Source organism: Diceros bicornis, chromosome 33 (genome assembly GCF_020826845.1).
Source record: "Diceros bicornis minor isolate mBicDic1 chromosome 33, mDicBic1.mat.cur, whole genome shotgun sequence".
NCBI lineage: Eukaryota > Metazoa > Chordata > Mammalia > Perissodactyla > Rhinocerotidae > Diceros > Diceros bicornis.
In genome coordinates, this window is record NC_080772.1 from 21,900,607 (window position 1) to 21,920,970 (window position 20,364).

A 20,364-nucleotide genomic window follows, 5' to 3' on the forward strand; every position below is an offset into this window, starting at 1 on the left:
CACACATTAATCAACACGTGTAGGATGTTGCATAGGCTGGGGAAAAGTGACCCCACCATCCAAACACTTGAACTTTCCAGAATTTCCGTTACGCAGTGATGATTTTTTTAAATACAGATAGGTTTATAATCTATAAATCAGTTCCGACTCAGAACAAGTTGGCTATACGATCTGGGCAAATCTTTAATCTTTTCTTTTTCCACCATCATAACCATTTTTAAGCGTGCAGTTCAATAGTGTTAAGTATATTCACATTGTTGTGCAACAGATCTCCAGACTTCTTCATCACGCAAAACTGCAATTCTATACCCATTAAACACTAACTCCCCATTCCCCCCTGCCCCCAGGCCCTGGCAACCACCATTCCACTTTCTGTTTCTATGAATTTTACTATTTTAGATACCTCATATAAGTGCAGTCATACAGTATTTATCTTTTTGTGAGTGTTTTAGAACATCTGCAAGGTTCACCCATGTTGTAGATGAAAGTGTCAGAATTTCCTGCCTTTTTGAGGCTGAATAACATCCTATTACGTATATGTAAATAGCACATTTTGTTCATCCATTCATCTGTCAATGGGCACTTGGGTTGCTTCCACTTCTTGGCTGTTATGAACAGTGCTGCTAGGAACATAGGTGTGCAAATATCTCTTTGAGATTCTGCTTTCAATTCTTTGGATATTTCCCAGAAATGGGATTGCTAGATCATATGGTAATTCTATTTTTCATTTTTTGAGGAACTCCCATACTGTTTTCCATTGCACAAAACCTTTAATCTTTTGGAGTCTGGGTTTCCTCACTTGTCAAGTGATCATTTTTACAAATGGGGCTGAATGAGATGATGTCTAGGACACGTCTTGGCTTGGCTGTTACTGCTGGACAGAAGCTCAGCCACCGAGTCCAGCTTGGTCCCTTTCCTGTCTGATCACCCTTTGCAAAGGAAAAACTTCGGATCCTCATTCTCCAAAACCATTTCCAATATACCCAGGTCTTACATTTGTCTGTCACCAAACTCCCAATTCACTGCAAAAATTTCTAGATTGTTTAGAAAGAAAAAAGCAGAGCCAAGTGCATGGGTTTCTTTGCTTTTCTCCCACCAAGGAGCCTTATAAGGTGAGCTCACCTGGGTTGCACAGCTCACAGACTTGCCTCTGACCTGCAGAGTTCCACCAACAGAGAGAAACCCGTCATCACGGAGCCTTCAGGGTGGTGAGAGGAATAAAGAAAGTATGCTGGCTTTGTTTAACATCAGAATGAACACTGTCTGAGGCCACTTTCTCTCACTGAACTCAGCAGTGATCATGAGGTCACACAACCGCAGAATTCATAAAAGGAGCCACAGCTTAGGAAAGCCCCAAGTTGACATCTTGCTTTCACAAATGCAATAAGAGATGGTGGGGTTTTTTCTGAGGAAGCAGAACTTCAGTCAGCAGCTGGTGTTGCCCACAGCGGCTCCAACCCCAAGCCCGGAGAGAGACTTGTGGAAAAGCCCAAGATCTGTGGTCTGTAGATCTTCTGCTCCAAACATGGTCCTCCAACCAGCAGCATTGGCCTCACCTGGGAGCATATTACAAATACAGAGTCTCAGGTCCCACCTCAGACTTACGGAAGCAGAATGTGCATTTTGAAAAGATACCCTGGTGATTTACACACACCTTAAAGTTTAAGAAGGCCACAGAGGCCGAGTTGTTCTCGCTCTCTGCACTGCATCCATTCCAGGAATTTCCTGGATCATTTCCTCAAATCCCTCTACCGTCCTTCTCTCTCATGTTAGTTTTTAGTGGAGTTTTTTTTAATTTACTCTTGATTTGTACACAGCCTACTTCCCCAAAGGATTTTATATGGCTTACAATGGTGAACACATTGTAAACAAGATGAGCAAAATTAAAGCAGAATAAAAAACCAGTTAAAAGTCTTAGGGGGGAATGTGTGTTCCCACATGGTCTTTCCTTTCTTGCCCCGTCCAGTCCCCTATCCTTGTCCCTCCCTAGGAAAGGAGAAGGGGTTTGATGTGATTGATGAATTTGAAAATAAACTGAGATGCCCAGTTCCTCCTTTTTGCCTCTTGGGTGTGAGTATGCACACAAGAAGTAAAAATTTTGCCCTGCTCCTTCTTGGCATAAGTCTCCCCTATGCACCCCCGCCAGCCCCGGCCCACATCGGGAGACCCGGGGCTGCCCACTGTTGAGGTCCAGCATCGCCTGTGGCTGGATGGGTATGTCTCTTTAATGCTGAGATTATTAGACAGTCCATTTGCACAAAGATGCGAGCTACCTTCTTCAACCTCATTCACAGCAGTTTTAAGAAGTGATATTTTGGCCCCCGTGTGTTTACTCCTTTGATTTATTTCTCAATTCACTCAGAACTCAAGTGAGGGGAAAGGGTGCTATTTATTGGATCCTTTCAAAATCCCAACGAAAAGATCAAGAGAACTAATGCTACAAGCCACTTAGGATAGGTTATGAATACTGATCCCAAAAAAAGGCCTGAATTTTCTGGCTACTGAGGCAAAAGGGAAAACATGACCAGGGTGGCAGATACAGCTAGACGCCACTCAGTACTCACTCCACCCCAATCTTACTTGCCTTCCTCTCCCGTACAGACTGGAAAACCTAAAACTTGCCTTTCCAAAAAGCAAGTTAGCTGGAGGAGGCCAGCACACTCCACTCAGGCCAGTGGGACATTCTCGAGAGTAAGTGGGCACTGCCTCCTCCGCTTTCTCCCGCTCTGAGGAACAGGTGTGCGATGCCTGAGGCGCAGCGGCCACTGCTAAGAGCCGGGCAGGAAGAGAGAGGAACCCGGCACCACTGAAGGCTGCACCAGCCCCTGACCCCCTACCCCAGCCGGCGTGTTGCTGGATGATAAAGAAATCCCTAACTGGTCAAAGCCACAGATACACATGGTTATATGGTTCTAGAGAACACCAAACTGAAAGATACATATATATATCTTTCATTGTTTTTATTACTATAAATAAAATCGTATAGATAGATAGATATAGATTGCTCTACATGACATTGCTAAAAACTGATCAAGATTTTTCCACATGTTTCTAAGAAGGACTTCTTTTCTTTTTTCCAATTATAAAAAAGATATGTTTAAAGGTTTTCATACTCAGAAAGAGCCATATATGTCAGAAAGAGCACATACATACAAAAATATATGTATAATCATTTACTTGTGTAGACACATATATATACACATATATAATGTTTATATTACTATAATATCTTGATGAAATAGAAATCAACTAACTTCAAGCTCACTCTACTTTTAAAAGCCTGAGGAAATATAAGAAAAAAAAAGAAGAAGCCACTAGGAATTTATTTTAAAACAACAACAATTATTTCTGAGCATGTCCTGGGACCCGTTCTTGTTCACAACATCCTGCCCCAATCTATGTGGGCAAATGAAGACCCACAGTGGTGAACCTGGGACAGCACAGGCCCTCAAACTTTGAAAGAGCTTTTGTTATGTTACACTATGTGCAAATATACATTACATAAATGTTCACACATTAAAGAAAGATGATCATCAAAGGTTGACATGCAGAAAGTTCTGGCAATAAAACCTAGAGTTCTCAGAAAATTCAATTAATCAGACCATAACATTGCTGAAACACAGATCAAGATTTTCCTGTACAATGTTTCTAAGGAGTGATTTCCTACACAACGTCTCAATATTTTACGCAATATTTCCCTCCTTTTTTCCAATTACAAAAAGATACGTTTAGGGGTTTTCATGCTCAGAAAGAGTAAAATATCTCTCACTGCCTGCTCTGCCCACTCTCTAGGATGAGTTTGAATTCCGCGTTAACAGAGCAAAGTACTACCCCTTACAGTTGGCTGAACGTTTGCACACACATAATCCCATTTGGTCCACAAAATATTACAGTGAAGGAGACAAATGTAATAATCCCCATGCAGAAACAGAAGCTGAGAGAAGTTAAGGAATGTGTCTAAAGTCTTATGACCAGTCTTTGGTAGAGCCAGACCGAAATACAGGTCTCTACCTCTCCTCCAGTGCTCTTTCTAAGGCACTGTGCCCATTCTGACTCTCCTCTGCGGTGTGAAGTCAGGGCTGACACACCAGGGACGTGGAACAGCCTGCACACACACTGCTTGGCCAGTGGCCGGACCATGCCAATCATTTATTATCCTGAACATCGCTCTATCAGAGTTGTGGCTTTCTAACCTGGAAATGCATCCTTTTTTTCCTTTTCCCACCTGGTTAGCCGTTTTTTCTCACTTTCCTGTTGATTCATGAATTTCTTGCCCCTAAATGGTCACATTTTCTCTCTCTCCTTGAGATACAATTACAAATCATGGCCTTACTTCTTAATACCTACAAAGCTATCTCTGTGCTCCAGGTCCACACTAAACCTCTCTCCTTGCAGAAAGAGGTAGGGCATTTTGGGTATAAAGGCTGCTGTGTCTCATCTATGACCACATCTCTTCTACAGGTAAAGCTGCCAGAAAGTTAACATGGAACTTTCAAAAGATTAAGATACAATTTACATGCCATTTCAATGGTTTTAACATTAATTGAGATATTTGTTCCTGCCTGCAATTACTAACCTGCTACCTGATTTTTTTTCGTTCTGTGGTTGTAATGAGAAGTTAAGAAGACTGACAAAGAGGTTAAGAAAGGGGTGGGTAGTGAAAAAGGTAATATAGAAGAGTAGTTTTGTGAAAAATAACAAGGATATTTAACCAGTTATGTATTAAGAAAAAATCTTATATTGTAATAGGTTAACACCACTTATGTTCTAAGAATATAGTCGTCTCTCCGATTTGAATTTGTACAAAAGTAACCTATAAAACATGCTTTAAAAGGTTTAGAGAAGGATCTTGTTTTGATGACTTAAGGCCACTTCATCCTTCTGCACCATTCTCAGAACTCTGTTGAATGTGGCACATCCTTTGGTTTCAGTTTGCTCTCAGAGCCTCTTGCCAAAGAACATGCAGAGTGGAGGGAAGCTCAAGGGCTCTGGGGTCAGACAGGAGTGTGTTTGAAGCCCTTAAGCAAGTCACTTAAACTCTCTGAGCCTCAGTTTCCTCACCCATGAAATAGGGAAAACAATTCCCATTTCATAAGGCCATTGAGAACATTAAATATAATATATGTAAGATTCCTGGTACTCAAACCGCTGTAGCTTTTACTGAGACCCATTTAATATGAAGGAGATTTCTCATAAGTTTCCCAAAGAATGTGTCCTGAGGCATTCATTAAAATGTTTTCAAAAAAAACAATTATTAGTCAATATCTAAAAGAATAAGAGAAGGAGAAGAGAGAAACAGCAAACACCATTTGTATAACTTTTCTTCCCTTGCAGGTGTCACTTCGCACCCCTATCTTGAATTGGTAATATTTCATCATTACACTGAAAGCTCCTCGGGTACTGGGACTAAGTCTCATTTTTGGTCTTCCCAAAACTAGCACAGTGCCTAGCACAGAATATGCACTTAATATACACCTGCTGTTTTCCCTCTTGGTGGGCAACCACTAGCAGAAAAGATAAATTTCAGGGCTCTTACTAGCGGATGTTCCCCTTGTGTAGGGCTCTGCCTGTGTTTTTGATGAAGCAAATTTGTGTCAATAGTATCCAGACGTGGGATGGAAGGGGAGAGTCAAGTTTTCAAAGTAAATGGAGGCAAAGATCAGAAAGAATATAAAAAACAATTGTGATATTTACGAGTCAAGGTATCACTCTAAAGATTATTTACTGTTTTTAAAGGGAGAAATGTATGTTTACAATGGAAAGAGCTGGCAATCACCCACTCAACCAAGTTATTAAACTTAACCTCATTAATAAATGGCCAGATGCCTGTAATATAAAACATACAGCATCACCTATGAAGCAGTCTGGCCAAAAATGTTTTGTCTAAACCTAATCAAACCTTTAGACTGAACTTCCAGTATATGAGAAATACATGGAATGAAGGAACAAAGTGAGTGACACCACGAGGAAATAATCCAATAAATCTAGAATGTGGAACAGTCCACAAATTAACCAGACTTGTCCCTTCTAAAAGTCTATGTGATGGAAAAAGAAAAAAATTAAGGCACTATTTTAGGTTATAAAAAGGCTAACAGCCAAATGCAATGTATGAGTGAATCCTGATTGGCTCCTGGTTAAAGAAATAGAGTTATAAAAGACTCTGAGGGGACAATTGAGGAAATTTGAATATGGATTGGATATTTGACGATATTAGGGAATAATTATTAACTTTCTTAAGGATATTAAAGCTCCTGCAGTTATATAAAAAAAATTTCCTTCTTTTTAGAAGCTACATGCTGAATGAAGCCTAGTGGTCCCTGCAATTACTTTCAAAGGGCTCAGCCTCCCACTCCAAAAAATATGTTTCCATCCATCCACACACACACACACACACAGGTGGATAAAGCAAATGACAAAATGAACAGCTATTGAGTCTAAGTGGTGGATACGCTGGTGTTCATTGGACTATTGTTTCAACTTCTCTGTTTGAAAATTTGTCATAATAAATGTTAAAAAAACATGGAGACAAAGTAACAAGTAAGCTATTCCTCCCCGCCCTGAATGGAAATTTCTTTCTCTTGCATTTAATAATAAAAATAAGTTATAAAACTCTTGTCCTAACGCATTTGGGCTCGTTACTGGGGACCATAAATGGCTCGGACAACCTCTGTAACAGATTCTGGGGACAATAGTTCTACTGAGGAAATAGTCCAGACCTCTTAATTGGGCATCATTTTCCCTGTCCTTTGAAATCTTATTATTCCCACATCAAAAATCCTATCAGCACATGGCTAATAAATTGTTAAAATGTAGCTAGTATTTGCTTATTTACATTTTTTTTATAAAGTAAAATCTTTTATCTTCTTTTAGTTGTGCCCCAGTAAAGAAATATAGAAAAACCAAGATCTCATCCAGCATGAGTGCTATTCATCCTTTCCAAGAGTTCAAATCCATCCCTCAGAAGTTCAGTTTCGAATGGGCTGATAGTACAGGGAGGTGCTGACAACCACACAGATTTCTAGGACCTACATTTTCCTACCCACTTCAAGAGCTGTCTGGCCTCACATGAGCACCCTGTACTTAACCCAAGCACCCTCTGTCCATGGGAGCTGATTCATGCAGGTCAACTCACCAAATCCAAAGGCCACTGCTTTTCAGAAAATAGTAATGGATTCTGCTCCAAAGTCCATGTAATTGAGGATCTTCAACCAGCAATAAAAATAGCTTTGGATAAACTTTACAACGTGTGATGTTGCTTCTGCATAAAGATAATCTAGTCATTTGATATCACTCAAGTTCTCTTTAAGGTAGTGATGCTGGTGATAGGTAAGAACTACAGGTACTGAGGCAATAAAGCACATTTGCTGTAGTCTGGGTGCTGCAGGAGTCCTGCTGTTGGCGACAGGAATGGGAAGGAGCAGGAGAGGCGGGCAGTAAATAACCCTAACTTCACTCCGCACACTAAGTACTTCTATTCCTTCCCGAACCTTTCTAGAAGGGCAGCTATTAGAAGATAAACTTGACAAATCAGAGTTTTTTCCAAAGGTAGGCAGCAAGAGAGAGAAGCAGTCTATAGTTAAAAGTTTGTATTACTTGGGAAAAGACAAATGTGAAGTGTCAGTCTGAAAATTAGTTCAAAGAACTCTCAACTATTGGATTCTCTCCCAAATCAAAAACACACCACACTAAGGCTAAAACATAAAAACATAAAATAAACTGAAAGATAATGCTTAAAATATATATATGTAATATGTTATAAAAAATGCTAGATATATATATTTCCAGATATATATATCTCCAGGATATAGGTATACATGTGTATATCTCCAGGAAAATGTGAAAGAAGGTGTTTCCTTTTGGCTTTTGAGTCCAAGCTTATCTGAGAGGATCTGAAAGTCTTACCTAGGTACAAGGATGCGTTTTCTTTCTTGACATTGTCGTCTAAGTAGGTTGGTCCCAGGGTATAAATCGGTGTGGAGCCCATTCCAATGAGAATCTGTGCGCAGATGAATAAAGCCACATAGACCCAGTGACTGTTACCTCCCGAGTCCTTCAGGCAGGCCGGAGGCTCCAAGGGCGCCGTGGAGTTGCCGTTCTGACACAGGCCGTCGTTGGAGGCCGAGGCGTTCAGCTCCTGGATCTGGTAGGGAGGCGAGATGAAGTGAGGTAAAGCGAAGAGGGCTGCCCCGACGGCGATGAGAAGTCCCCCCACGGCCAGCCACAGGGGCCGCCGACCCCGGCCGCCGAAGTAGCTGACGAACACCACCACCACCAGGCTCCCGATGTCAAAGCAGCTGACCAGCAGCCCCGACTCGGAACTCTTCAGACTGTAGCGCCTCTCGATGGTGGTAATGACACTGCTCAGGTACCCGGAGACCATTAACGCCTGGATGAAGGTCAGAAAGCACATGCAAACCAGGAAGCAACGGGAATCAGTGAGGACCACGTACAGGCACCTTCTCCCCTGGAGCGTGGCCAAAGCGGAGGACACCGACACGGTTTTGATGACGTCCACCCTGTGGTTACATTCCACGAGCCCTGCCATCTCTGCCGAAGTGGACGGGGCAGAGAGGCTGGGGGCCAACCGGCTCAGGCCTTGCTTCAACTCCTGATGGCACAAAGAATCTGGACAGCCGAAGCCTGGCTTGGCGCCTACACTCGCGGGACTTAGGTCTGGCCGGCAGGAGGTGCTATTCAGGACGGGTAAACTTTGGGACCTGAAGGTCTCTGGTTCGCACTTCTCTTGGACAGCTCCTACTGTGGCCGATGCTTCCGGCTGCTCTGCCGCCTGGGGCTGCAGCCCAGCGCCTTCGTCCATGGCTCTTAGAATTCAGATTCGATTGCTGATCGCACTCAAGGACTCCAGCGCTTTTCATCCACCGGGACGAGGGGCTGAAGCTGGGCCCACGCAGTCTTGCCCACCACGGACCGCGGCTGGGGATGCGGAGCCGCGCAGCAGGGCATCCTCACCAGCAGGGAGGCGCCCAGGGCATCCTGACCTCAGACGCTGCCCCGAGGCTCGGCAGCCGCGTACCCCGGGGGACTGGGGTCCGCGCGGTCCTGCGATGAGCCCTGCTTGGCGTCCACCTCGGGGCGGTAGCTCGCGGCAGGAGCCTTGCGCGTCCCGGGCGCATCCCCTCCGTCGCCGCCGCTCGGCCCGCCGCCCGGAGCGAGTCCGCCCCGTGCCCAGCGTGGGGGCGCTTAGCGCTGCTGCCCGCGCCGCATCCTGCCCGGCTGGCTGGGCCAGAGGCGCCCTGTCCTCGCCGCCTCGGATCGCGACACCCTCGGCCGCAAAGCTGCCGACCTGCAAAGCAGAGAAAGAGCAGTCAGCGAAGAGCGGCTGCGGCTGGGTTTGGCGTCCCGGCGCCCCGGGGGCCAGCGCTGGGTGACTTGGACCGTCCCAAGTGGGACGGAGGGACGAGCGAGGAGCGGAGCCCTGGAGGAGGCGGCGGCTGCAGCCTCTAGTGCCCGAACAAGAAGCAGCAGGCGGTCGGCAGAGACCTTCCCTCATTGTCTATCATGGACCTGCCCCCGCCCCGCCCCTTTTGCCTTAAACAGCGATCTGCTTTTATACGTTAATAATTATCGACCCGGCAGCTCTGACTCAGAGGCAGCGTCTTTTATTCGAGTGAACTAATTGCAACCTTTTGGTACCCCCTCCTCCATTACTCAAAATAGAAAATGCCCAAAAGAACAAAGGAAAGTTGGTTTTTTTTTAACAAACACAATGCATTCCCGGTCCCAGTTTTAAAAAAGAAAAGAAAAAGAAGGGAGAAAGCTGTGTGTGTAGAAATGTGTGTACACACTTGTGCGCAGGCACGTGTGCGCGCCTGGATGTGAATCCGTCTGCTGCATGAAAGACACGTATTCAAAGCCCAAGACAGCCATAAAAAGGTCAACGTGCTTGCCTCTTTATTCCCAACACTAAAAATAACCCCCCAGCCCGAAAGAACTATTCAATTACAAACACCAGGGCCATTTGAGGCTTCGGCCCACACTGAGTCCCAGCGCACGGTGTCAAGCGAAACCGAAAATCAGTTTCCTTTGCGTAGGGGTGGGGAAGGCACAACAAACAAAGAGATGCCGGCACGCTGTCACCGAGCGCTCCAGGAGCCCACGGAGCGGGCTCAGCACGGGCGGGCGGGCAGGGAGGTGTGCTATTTACAGCCAGCGCACCCCGCGAACGTGGGCACGGGGTGCATGCGCGCGCGCACACACACACACACACACACACATACACACCAGCGTGTATGTTCCGGAACCCCTCGCGCGATCCCGCACCCAGCTTGAATTCAGCGAGAACCGAAAACAGGTGTGTCCCTGGGGTAAGCCCCTGCCCCTAATCTCGGGAACTCCCACTCCATGCCTCTCTCCCGGGGGATGTGCACCAGGTAAGAGAAGAGAGCCAGACTTCACTGCATTGGGTTTCATTCGGCGGCGCGCTTTTGTGATGCTGCTGAAAAAATAGAGGAGGAAGGGTAAGGGAGAAAGGCGGAGAGGCTGGGCGGCCAGGGGCGGCCGCTCCGGCGTCTCCCTCGGCTCTGCCGTGCCAGACCCGCTCCCGGATTCCCGGCCTGCCGGCCGCTCACATCCCGGGCTTCCCCGCCGCCTCCTCGCCCGGGCGCCTTCCCGGGGAACCCCACCGGCTGCCGCGCGCCGTGCCAGGGAATCCCGGCAAACTCCCTCCCGCGCCGGGGGCGTCCAAGCCCCTGCCTGGGCCGGCACCTGCACCGCAGCGCAGACTCGGATGGACACACGGATCCCGGCAGGGAGCTCTCGGAGCCGGCGTGGAATCCCAGGGACACCCCCCTGCACACACACACACAGCGCGCGGGAGGACAGGACCGCCGGGGACAGCTCGCCGCGCTGCCGGGGCGCACGAGCTGCCGCTACTCACTCTTGAGTCCGTCGGTCAGTCTGGCTGGCTGAGAGTGGAGCGCCGGGAGGTGGGGACCGTGGAGATGCGGGAGTAGTGGGGAGCCGCCTGGGGAGGCAGCCTCGGTCCAGCCGCCGAGAAGTCAGTGAATGAGACTGTGACTCAGGCTGAACTCTTCCCCCCCACCCCTCGCCTGTCACCCAAGCTGCTTCTCCTCTCCAAGCAGACACACGCGCACAAACGGCCCCGAACGGAGCGGCAGAGGGCGCAGGCGCGCGGGCAGCCGCCTGGCCCAGCCCAGTCCGAAGGCAGGGAGCCGTCCCGCTGCCCTTCACCTGAGCGGCGGCGGAGGGCGAAGAGCCCCGAGGGAGCAGGTCTCCTAAAAAGTCAGCTGCTGAGGCAGAGAGCCCACTCTGAATAAAGAAATTCTTTCTGTGCATTTATTCCTTGCCGTGGGCACCCACAGTGTCTCAGGGACCCCAGTAGGCTCTGGGGACTAAAGATGAGTAGGATAGGATCCCTGGACTGAGGAAACCTCTGTCTTGTGGAAGAAACACCCCTGTAAGTAGCCTAAAACAAAGCAGTAAATTCTATGCAGGGTGCTACTGGAGAATCTAATATCCATTAACCTATTAGGTCTTCACCTCTAGGCAGAAGGAAAGGCGCGTGGAAAAGCATGGGAGCACGGTGCTGCAAGTAAACAGGTAGTTGAGTTGCAGGGAGAATGCAGGGATGGGGCAGAGGACCAGGCTGCAGGAGTGGCAGAGTAGGAAAGGTCAGCAAGGGCTTCACTGGTTGTGTGCTGTCAGCCCTGAAGGACAGTGACCTTCTGACTCGCTCACCAGAAAGCTGGTTCTGCAGTGGTGGGTGAAGGGAGGCCACACTATGAGCGTGGGTTAAGTGAGCCAGCAGTCTCTGAGCAAATGTGATGAGGCAGTGTCAGGGGGCATGGAGAGGAAGGAACGGATGGAAAACACATTGAGAAGGTAGAAGCGGCCAGACTTGGAAGCTGATATAATCTGGAGGATGAGAAAATGGACCAATGTAGGATGTCTCTCAAGTTTCACGCCTGGGTAACTAGGTGGGTGACGTCCAATGAAAACACAAGATGAGAAGCATGCTCTTGGAGGAAGGATGGTTCTCGTTTTAGATGCATTGACTTTGAAATGCCTTTGGGACATCCAAGCCTACATGTCCCACAAGCCATTGGATATATGACGCGTGGGAAATTTGGACTAGGGTTATGGACTGGGAGTCATTAGCCCGAAGGTGACATGGGGTGAATAAGGAAGATCATGCAAACTGAGGGGCAGTAGGCTAAGAACAGGGCTCTGGGGGCACCATGATCTAAGAGGAGAGGGAAAAAGCTAAGGCGGGAGATTAGAAGCAAGGGTCAGAGAAGTATGTGAAGAATCAGAAAAGAGCGAGTGTCACAGAAGCCACAGGAGCAGAAAACTTTAAGAAGAGGGTGGTCAGATGCATAAAAGCCTGCAGAGAAGTCAAATAGGATGATTACTGAAAACAGTCATTAGCTGTAGCAAGTAGGGGGACACTGCTGAACTTTGACAGAGGGAGATGGTGACCTGATGAGGGAAGGGGATTGTTCTACAATTACTGGTGACTATGCTGGCCATCACTGCCATGCTGAAGCCACTTCATTGGTCCCTGGCCTTATCCAGTGAGAGCATTGTCTCTGCTTTACAGCCGTGATCAATGAAGTGTAGAGAGATTAGTAATTTGGTAAAGGCACAGAGCTAATCTGTGGACCATGTGAACCCAGGTACTCCAAAAGTCCATGCTCTTAACCCTGACTCTATACTCTCTCCCTTATCGTTGGATAGCAGCTTGACTTTTTAATGCACCTTGAATCTGTTAATTATCTCACTTAGGTCCAGCAACCACCATATCTACAGTTGATCTTTAGAAAACAAGATAGGCCAGCTGACCCGAAAGAACAGCTCTTGTATGCTTGAAGTCCATGTTGAGAGACAGTACCGATCTTCTGGCAGCTGCCAGACTGACCGATCAGATGGGGCGAAAACATTCATTTCCTTATCTCCTGCCATCGTCTCCTTCTTAAGAGCTCCCTCAAGCCCACTGTTACTTTTTCACAAACAGACAATATGACTCCAGCTGCCATCCTGCTCAGATTTTAGTCCCCTACTGCTGATAAGGTGGGCACAGATATGTGGCACTTCTTGTACCTGACTACTCCTCTGAGCTCATTCTGGTTCCAGACAGAATGAATCTCCCTCCTGTTATAGCCTTCCAAGCTCTTTGGCTCATTCTCTCATTTCGGCCTCAACCCCAGACATCAGTTGTTCTATAGCAAATTCAATCTGTGTCATCAGGTGCCAGCAGAGGGCTTCCTTGCTGAAAGTCAAATAATCATGTCCCTGGAACACGCTGTGTTTATTCATGGTCAATTACCATGGTTAAACTGGAAACAACTCTAAGAACCTATAGATTTTTTTTATTGTCATTAATAGGAAGATCATGATTTATAGATAGAATTTAAAAGGGCCAATTAGCTACCCACATAGGAAACAAGAAGAAAACATATAGCGGAGACGCTTCTTTTGCTTTCTCTTTCATAGTTAAATATGACTTTGGAAAAGGCCAGGTGTGCCTCCATGAGCCATAATCTTTGGATTCGTAGAAAGAAATGGACTCACATCATGGGGTTCTGCTACCCCCCGGGGCTTATTTCACGGGATGTGAAAGAGTACAGTTGCCTAGACCAGGATGCTGGCCTTGTTAGGTATATTGGGAGAGGAAGCACATGACTAAAAACTCTCTTAGAATTTCCAGGCTTGCTTATGCTTCTTCTAAGTCATTAATCAGACTAATTTACTCATAAATTGCTTCTTTCCCAATCTTCATATAATAATATGGTAGCCTTTGGAATTACCTCAGGCATTCTACGGGCTTAAAATCTAGCTGCTCTGAAAATTGGGGCAGGGAAAGCAGAAGGGAGCCTTTCTCCACTCCCTTCCCTTCCTCCTTAAAGATGGTTCACTTCAGAGGTCCCCCAGACACAAGAAGAAGAACTGGGTTTTGGTCCAGAATATTTTCTGGGCTTAACATATAATACACAGTTGCCACTACTCTAATTGAATTAGGTGTTGGTTGCTGAAGAGAGGACAAATTGTGCCTTTAAGGTAACTTGTGTTTTTTAATTGAAATACAGCTTTATTCACAGACCCTTAAGAGGAATCCAGATTCTTAACCTCTGTGACATATTTAAATTACATCTCTATTCTTGATTCAAAAAAGTAGCTTATGGGGCCAACCAGGTGGCGCAGCGGTTAAGTGCGTGCACTCTGTTTCAGGGGCCTGGGGTTTGCAGGTTCTGATCCTGGGCACACACCAACATACTACTTGTCAAACCATGCTGTGGCAGCGTCCCATGTAAAGTAGAGGAAGATGGGCACAGATGTTAGCCCAGGCACAATCTTCCTCAACAAAAAGAGGAGGATTGGCATCAGATGTTAGCTCAGGGCTAGTCTTCCTCACACAAAAAAAAGTAGTTTATGATATGACTGATTTCCTCAATTTCTTTTTTTCTTCATTTTAATTTTTTATTTAGTTTAATTTTATTTTTTATTGAGATATAATTGACATATAACATAGTATTAGTATTGTCAGTTGTACAACATAATGATTCGATATATGTATATATTGTGAAATGATCACCACAGTAAGTCTAGTTAACATCCATCACTACAGATAGTTACAAATTGTTTTCCTTGTGATGAGAACTTTTAAAGTTTTCTCTCTTAGCAACTTTCAAACATACAATAAAGTATTATTAGCTATAAGGTTATAAGGTAACCTCTTACAGAACTTGGCATTTATACCCTTACTTAGAAGGAAATTTCAAGCTGAGTAAAACAGAAGAGGAACAAATCTGGCCCCTGGGGTACAGGGAATGCAGGCAGTCATGCCAGCCATATGGTTTCAGGATCCTACAAGTGCTAAAGGAGTATGGTGACCAACCATGTCAGTTTTAGCTCTGCAAGTCCCATAGCCCAAGAAACCACAGTTCTATGAACTCTAGGACACTTAGTTACCCTCTAAAGGAGCCAAGCAATTGGGCAGTGCCTCCAGGAGGCATCCAGGACAAGAAGACAAGACTCCATCAATCAGAACCTTCTAGAAACTGCCATCTCCCTTAATAAAACTAAGCCAGATACTCCAAGGCTAGTAATGAGGAGAAAATTCCCTGTGAACAGGAAACATTTGTCCCCAGAGATTCACATTCCCTTGAAAATTTTTTACGATTACCGCCGCTGCCACCCGGCCCTGGAGAAGGAAGGAGTTAAGGCAGGAAGTGGAAAGAAGGAGGTAGGAGAGGCGATCTGCCATGGAAGCATCTCTGCACGGTCTCTGTGGGTATGCCAGGAATGCAAGGCCCTGACCACTCTTTACCCAGGCCATTTCTCAGGGTTGTGTTTGCAGCCAGCAACCTTGAGGGATGAGGTCCCCTGGACAAGGCAGGCTTGCTCCTGCTTACTCTGGTGTAGCCCGCAAGCTCAGTGCTCCTCTCCTGTAATGAACTCCTGCATGTGCAGGCATCCGTGGTAGACTCCGCATCACCCCATGGGACTTAGAAGGCAGGGGGACCTGGAAGAAACATCATAGTGACACGCTGCCTGCTGCTTTTGCCATGAGTAACAATGTCCATCGTCTCTGATTCTGCAGTCTGTTCTCCCCGGGATCCATGAAACAGTAGCAGGCTAACTTGTTAGCTTAGAAGCAGGGTAAAATCTAGACCCTACACAGTTCATGTAAGGCACCACCCAGTTTTAAAATTCTGAGTACATTCTACAGTACAGCTGGGCCAAGGCCTGAGCTTTTAAACAGATCTTTCCTTGAGCTTAAAGGAAAATAAATACATGGGAGTTAAAAAAAAAACTAACTGTGTTAGATATGGTTGATTGGCACTAGTGTGAAGCCCTGACTTTTCTGTTCTTTCTTAAATGGCAGAAAACTATGTTCCCCAGACTTCCTTGCAGATCAAGTTCTAGATAAGAACTGGCGCACTCTTGTCAGTTTTGGAGGGTGGAATGAAGCACGGGCCACATCCTTTACATCCGCCTTATGCCAGCAAGCAGGTCGTGGAGACATGGTCTTTTTCTGCTTCAGTATTCAGTTGTCCAAACTCTAGTTTCTGGATATTGAGAGACAATTGCCCCAATGGCTCTCTGGATCCAGCCACAGCAAGGTGTCCTGAAGTCCACAGACCAGTGAAGGCCTTTGATTCCCAGCCTCCAGAGGGGCAGATGTACCAGCTTCCCTGGCAGGACAGATCTGCAGTGTTCTAAGGGTCATTCCTGGTCACCGAACCTAGAGACCATCTGTCCAGCTTTTCCAGAGATTTTGTAAGTATGTAACTTCCTGTGATGAATCCCTTTCTGCCTAAAAGCTCAGAGTGATTTCTCTGTCCTACACTGGGCAAAGATCAATATACTAGATAGTCAGCTTATAAATTATGGCTTACTCATCCACAGTTTGGGGTCCCTCTGTAACAGAAGTCCATTTTGGGCCTTACCTCAGGGATGACCCTGAACTATCTGTAGACTTTTCAAAGTCTAGATCCAGAGAGCAAAGCCAAGAGAAAGCTGAAATTCCTCTCTTCTTCCTACCTTCTGGATTTCCATTTCCTGCCTGAGGACACGCCTCTTCCCTAGATGCCTGGAAAGATCCACGTTTCAGGAGTGACTAAAGGGGGTGATCTTATTCCAGGGCATAGAATAATTAACACAAGATAATATAAAATGACAGATAGTAGATAATGACAGTCACTGCAATGACACACTGCTGAGGCCACCCTACAAAGCAGGGAGGACGGCGGCAGGTTCTCATTGCCTCACATTTATCTAAAAGACCTGAAGCTCAGATGGTTACAAATTATCTGTGGTATAGTCCTGCTGTTAGCGCAAGGCAGACGGACTGCTGGACAGCAGAATCCTTCATCACTCTCTCACCCCTCTTCTGGAGGTCTGTGTCACCCGTGGGCCAGACAGAGCAGAGTGGGTAAGAACAAGGACTCTATGGCACACTAACACTATTTTATCTTTGTGGTGAGTGCTTGGGTGCCCCTTACACATATTTCATCACAGGAAGATGCCCCAATTTTAAGATGCCCCATTATTTTATGTACTACTAAGAAGGAAAAAATGCTGCCAATCAGACTATGACACAACACTTCAATGATCAAAGAGAGAAAAAGAGGGCTCTGTTGCCAAACTGCCTAAATTTAATTTTAGCTCTGCCATTTACGGCAATACGGCTTTGGGCAATTTACTAAACCTCTCTGCCTCAGTTTCCAAGTTGGGGTTAATCACAGTGTCTATCTCCCAGGGCTGTTGTAAGCAGTAAAAGAGATAACATTTGCAAAACGCTTCCCACAGGGCCTGGACCAAGGTTGACGCTAATAAATGTTAGCCATTGATACAGTTATGTATTGCTGTCTTTGTATTCATCTTAATCATATTTCCTCTCTGATTATTGGAGAGCAAGGGATCCAGAATCTTTTATTTCATTGCAGGCCAAACACTTCTCTAGGATTAGCTCCTATCTGGGAAATTATGGGCAGACTGATAAAACATCATATATCCTTTAGGGTCCAGTATTTGGTTGTTTTTGTTTCTTTCATTTCATTTTTCATCTTTCAACCACGGGAATCTCTTTCTTATCAGTACCCCCACCACCACTCAAGTATTTACGAAAGTTAAACAATCATTATCCCTCTCATTTATCATCTTAGGACTGACTACATATTTTATATTATTTCATCTTCACTCTAGGTGTATATTACCAATCCCTTTTATAGAGAAGGGAACTGAGGATCCAAAATGATCATCCATTTGCTCTGAATCATTTAGCTTAGAAAGTGTGGAGAGAGATCAAACCCAGATCAACCATATTCCGAAACCTATACTCCCAGCCACCTTGCTGTATTTTCTCCCAGCTGTGCTTTACATAATTTTTAGGAACTCATCTATTGATTAAGAGGAAGCATGTCTCTGTAGTGAAATATTTAAGTAGTTTAGAGGATGAAGCAGTCTAAATACAAACAGTGCACGTTATCACTTTTGAATAAAAATACAAAACAAGCTACCCATGAAGCCACGACCTCTGTAATGACTAGGATTCAGGTTTTTACAGGGCTGCCTACCTTCCAGTCACTAGTTGTGGTTTCTTTCCCAACTCATGACTCCTTCCAAGTCTTCTCTGCATTCCTTCCCTTTACTAGGGATCCTGAGCATCACGGAACAAGAACGAGCTTACCGTGAGCCCATCCCTCAGAACGCCTCTGCACACCTCCGGCCACATGCCACCACGAGGCTGAGAAATAACTGGTCAGCCATGGTGAGAGAACCTGGCCTCACTCCCTCTCAGCCAGTCTTGCAAGGAGAGACAAAATCAATCCTGGCTTCCTGAGATCCCGAATCACAAACAGCACATAGTAGAATTCTTTTAATGAAAAACACAGAAATGTAGGGGACTGTGTGGAATGATTGGGAGCTCAGAGCTCCAACATCCTTTCCTTAACATAAAGACACTCTGAAAGAGCTTTTTACAAAGTTCATTCAAATTCCCTTCTCTCCTCTATCCTCTTTTGTTGTTGATGACATTTTTGATAATTATCTGATTAGAGAAAAATTTCAAAAGTCCAGATTGAAGTGCTAATTGTTATTACTATTGGCTTTGGCATGTGTGTGCAGGAGCCTGTGTTTTTGGCCTGACTTTTATGCTCCATTCTCTTTGGGTGTCTGTGATACATTAACAATTGCTCTATTTCTTTTGTTGTAACTAATAAATACAAATGACCCAATATAAGTAGAATGTACAACTTGAGCCATCAGGGAAGCGATTTTAAAGGATTTAGTGTTCCATTTGGGGGCTGCAAAACCTGTCATCAAGGAATGGGATTTAAATGATAAATGGATTATCTTATGTCATTTCCTTTGTGAAAATTAGAGCTGTAAGAGTCTAAATTTAGTTTGTCTAGACTGAAGAATGACCAGGAGGATGGGCATGTATACAGTGGAAATACAACATCTAAACAGCGAGATCTTTTCCCCTTCCTTTAGTTGGTTTTGCTTGTGAAACTTCACACCAGAGGAAAAATGTGATTTTTCAAACAGAAAAGAACTATTGTGAAAGTTCACTCATTTTGGACCCAGGATGAATTTCAAACTCTAGAGGAGGAACTGAAATGTGCTCTAAGGAGAAATTAGAGATGTATAGGTATATGAAAATATGCATTTTTCTCTCTGCTACGTTCCTCCTCTTCAGTCTTCCCTAAAGAAAAAATACCTTTAGGAAGAAAAGTCTGAAGCCCTAGAAACAATTTTTACTAGTCTTAAAAAATGTCTTTTTATTAATATTTTTCACACACGTAACAAAAAAGCAAAACTGAGAATGAGCAAAGTAATCCAAACTATTGAAAAACTAATAAAACTAGCTCCCTCATATGCTACTAAGACAGACTCTTACCAGTGCAATTTAGAGACCAAGATCCTGATTTCTGCTAAGTGCAAAGCCCATGGAGGGAGACACTGTGGGCATGAGAAAGGATCTGAGTTGAACCCGGAAGAGTAAGCAGAATTTTCACTTGTGGGTGGGACCCTGGCCTCTGAGTCAGAGCAGCATAAGAAGAGGGAGACTGAAGCAGAAACACTCTTGGGCAGGACGTCACGGGACAGGGGAATTGTTGGGAAACTTGGCGCCTGTGAAGGGGCCAAACAGGAAGTAGGATAGGAAAGCTGGTCACCTCCGGCTAAGAAGTTTAGACTCTATTTTATAGACACAGGAAAGTCACCAGAGATTTCTAAGCAGATCTTTATGAAGATTAATTTCTCAAGAAGAGGTGGGGGGATTGGAGTGGGAGAGAGACTGTAGGTAGAAAGACCACTTCCAAAGCAATTACAATAGTGCAGGCAAAACCGTGACCTTGGGTCCCAATAAGTAAGTAAAGACTAGCTAGTATTGGACCACTGTTGGTTTATGACATAGGACTAGATGACTTTAGATTGGAAGCACCTTAGAGATTATTTAGCCAAAAATTCACAAACCCATGGCCGAATCAGGCTGGCAGTGAAGCCCACTTACATATTTTTTTATTTTTCAGAATTAGTTGTCAAAACTAATCTTAAACTTGGGAGATTTCAGATGAAAGACCCAGATTTCTGGATTCTTGAAATTGGGCATTTGTCACACTGGGTTCAAGGCCCTCAGTTACCTGCCTGGCCCCTATCAGCCTCTTAGTTTGAGATCTCTTGACTTAGGACAATGCCTGTCCTACCTTCCCTACCCCAATCTTAAAGATGAAGAAACTGAAAGCTGAGGAAGGTAAATAAGTTTCCCAAAGTTTCACCAGCATTTGGTGGCAAAGTCCATGAGGGATGACGTGGCACAGTGACCATTATACTCCCTAGAGCAACTTGACATATATGGTCTCTGCTCCTCACAAGCCC

At 45.3% G+C, this 20,364-nt stretch overlaps 1 protein-coding gene across 3 annotated transcripts in view; it reads right to left on the reverse strand.

The window, feature by feature from the left end:
* SLCO5A1 (solute carrier organic anion transporter family member 5A1) overlaps positions 1-9,135 on the reverse strand; it is a 137,919-nt gene extending 128,784 nt beyond the window's left edge. For all 3 annotated transcript variants that reach the window (XM_058528844.1, XM_058528843.1, XM_058528842.1), the window contains exon 1: positions 7,903-9,135. In XM_058528844.1, the coding sequence (XP_058384827.1) occupies positions 7,903-8,818 (916 nt within the window). In that variant the 5' untranslated portion in view covers positions 8,819-9,135. The remainder of the gene's footprint in view (positions 1-7,902) is intronic.
* Between the last annotated feature and the right edge of the window lie 11,229 nt (positions 9,136-20,364).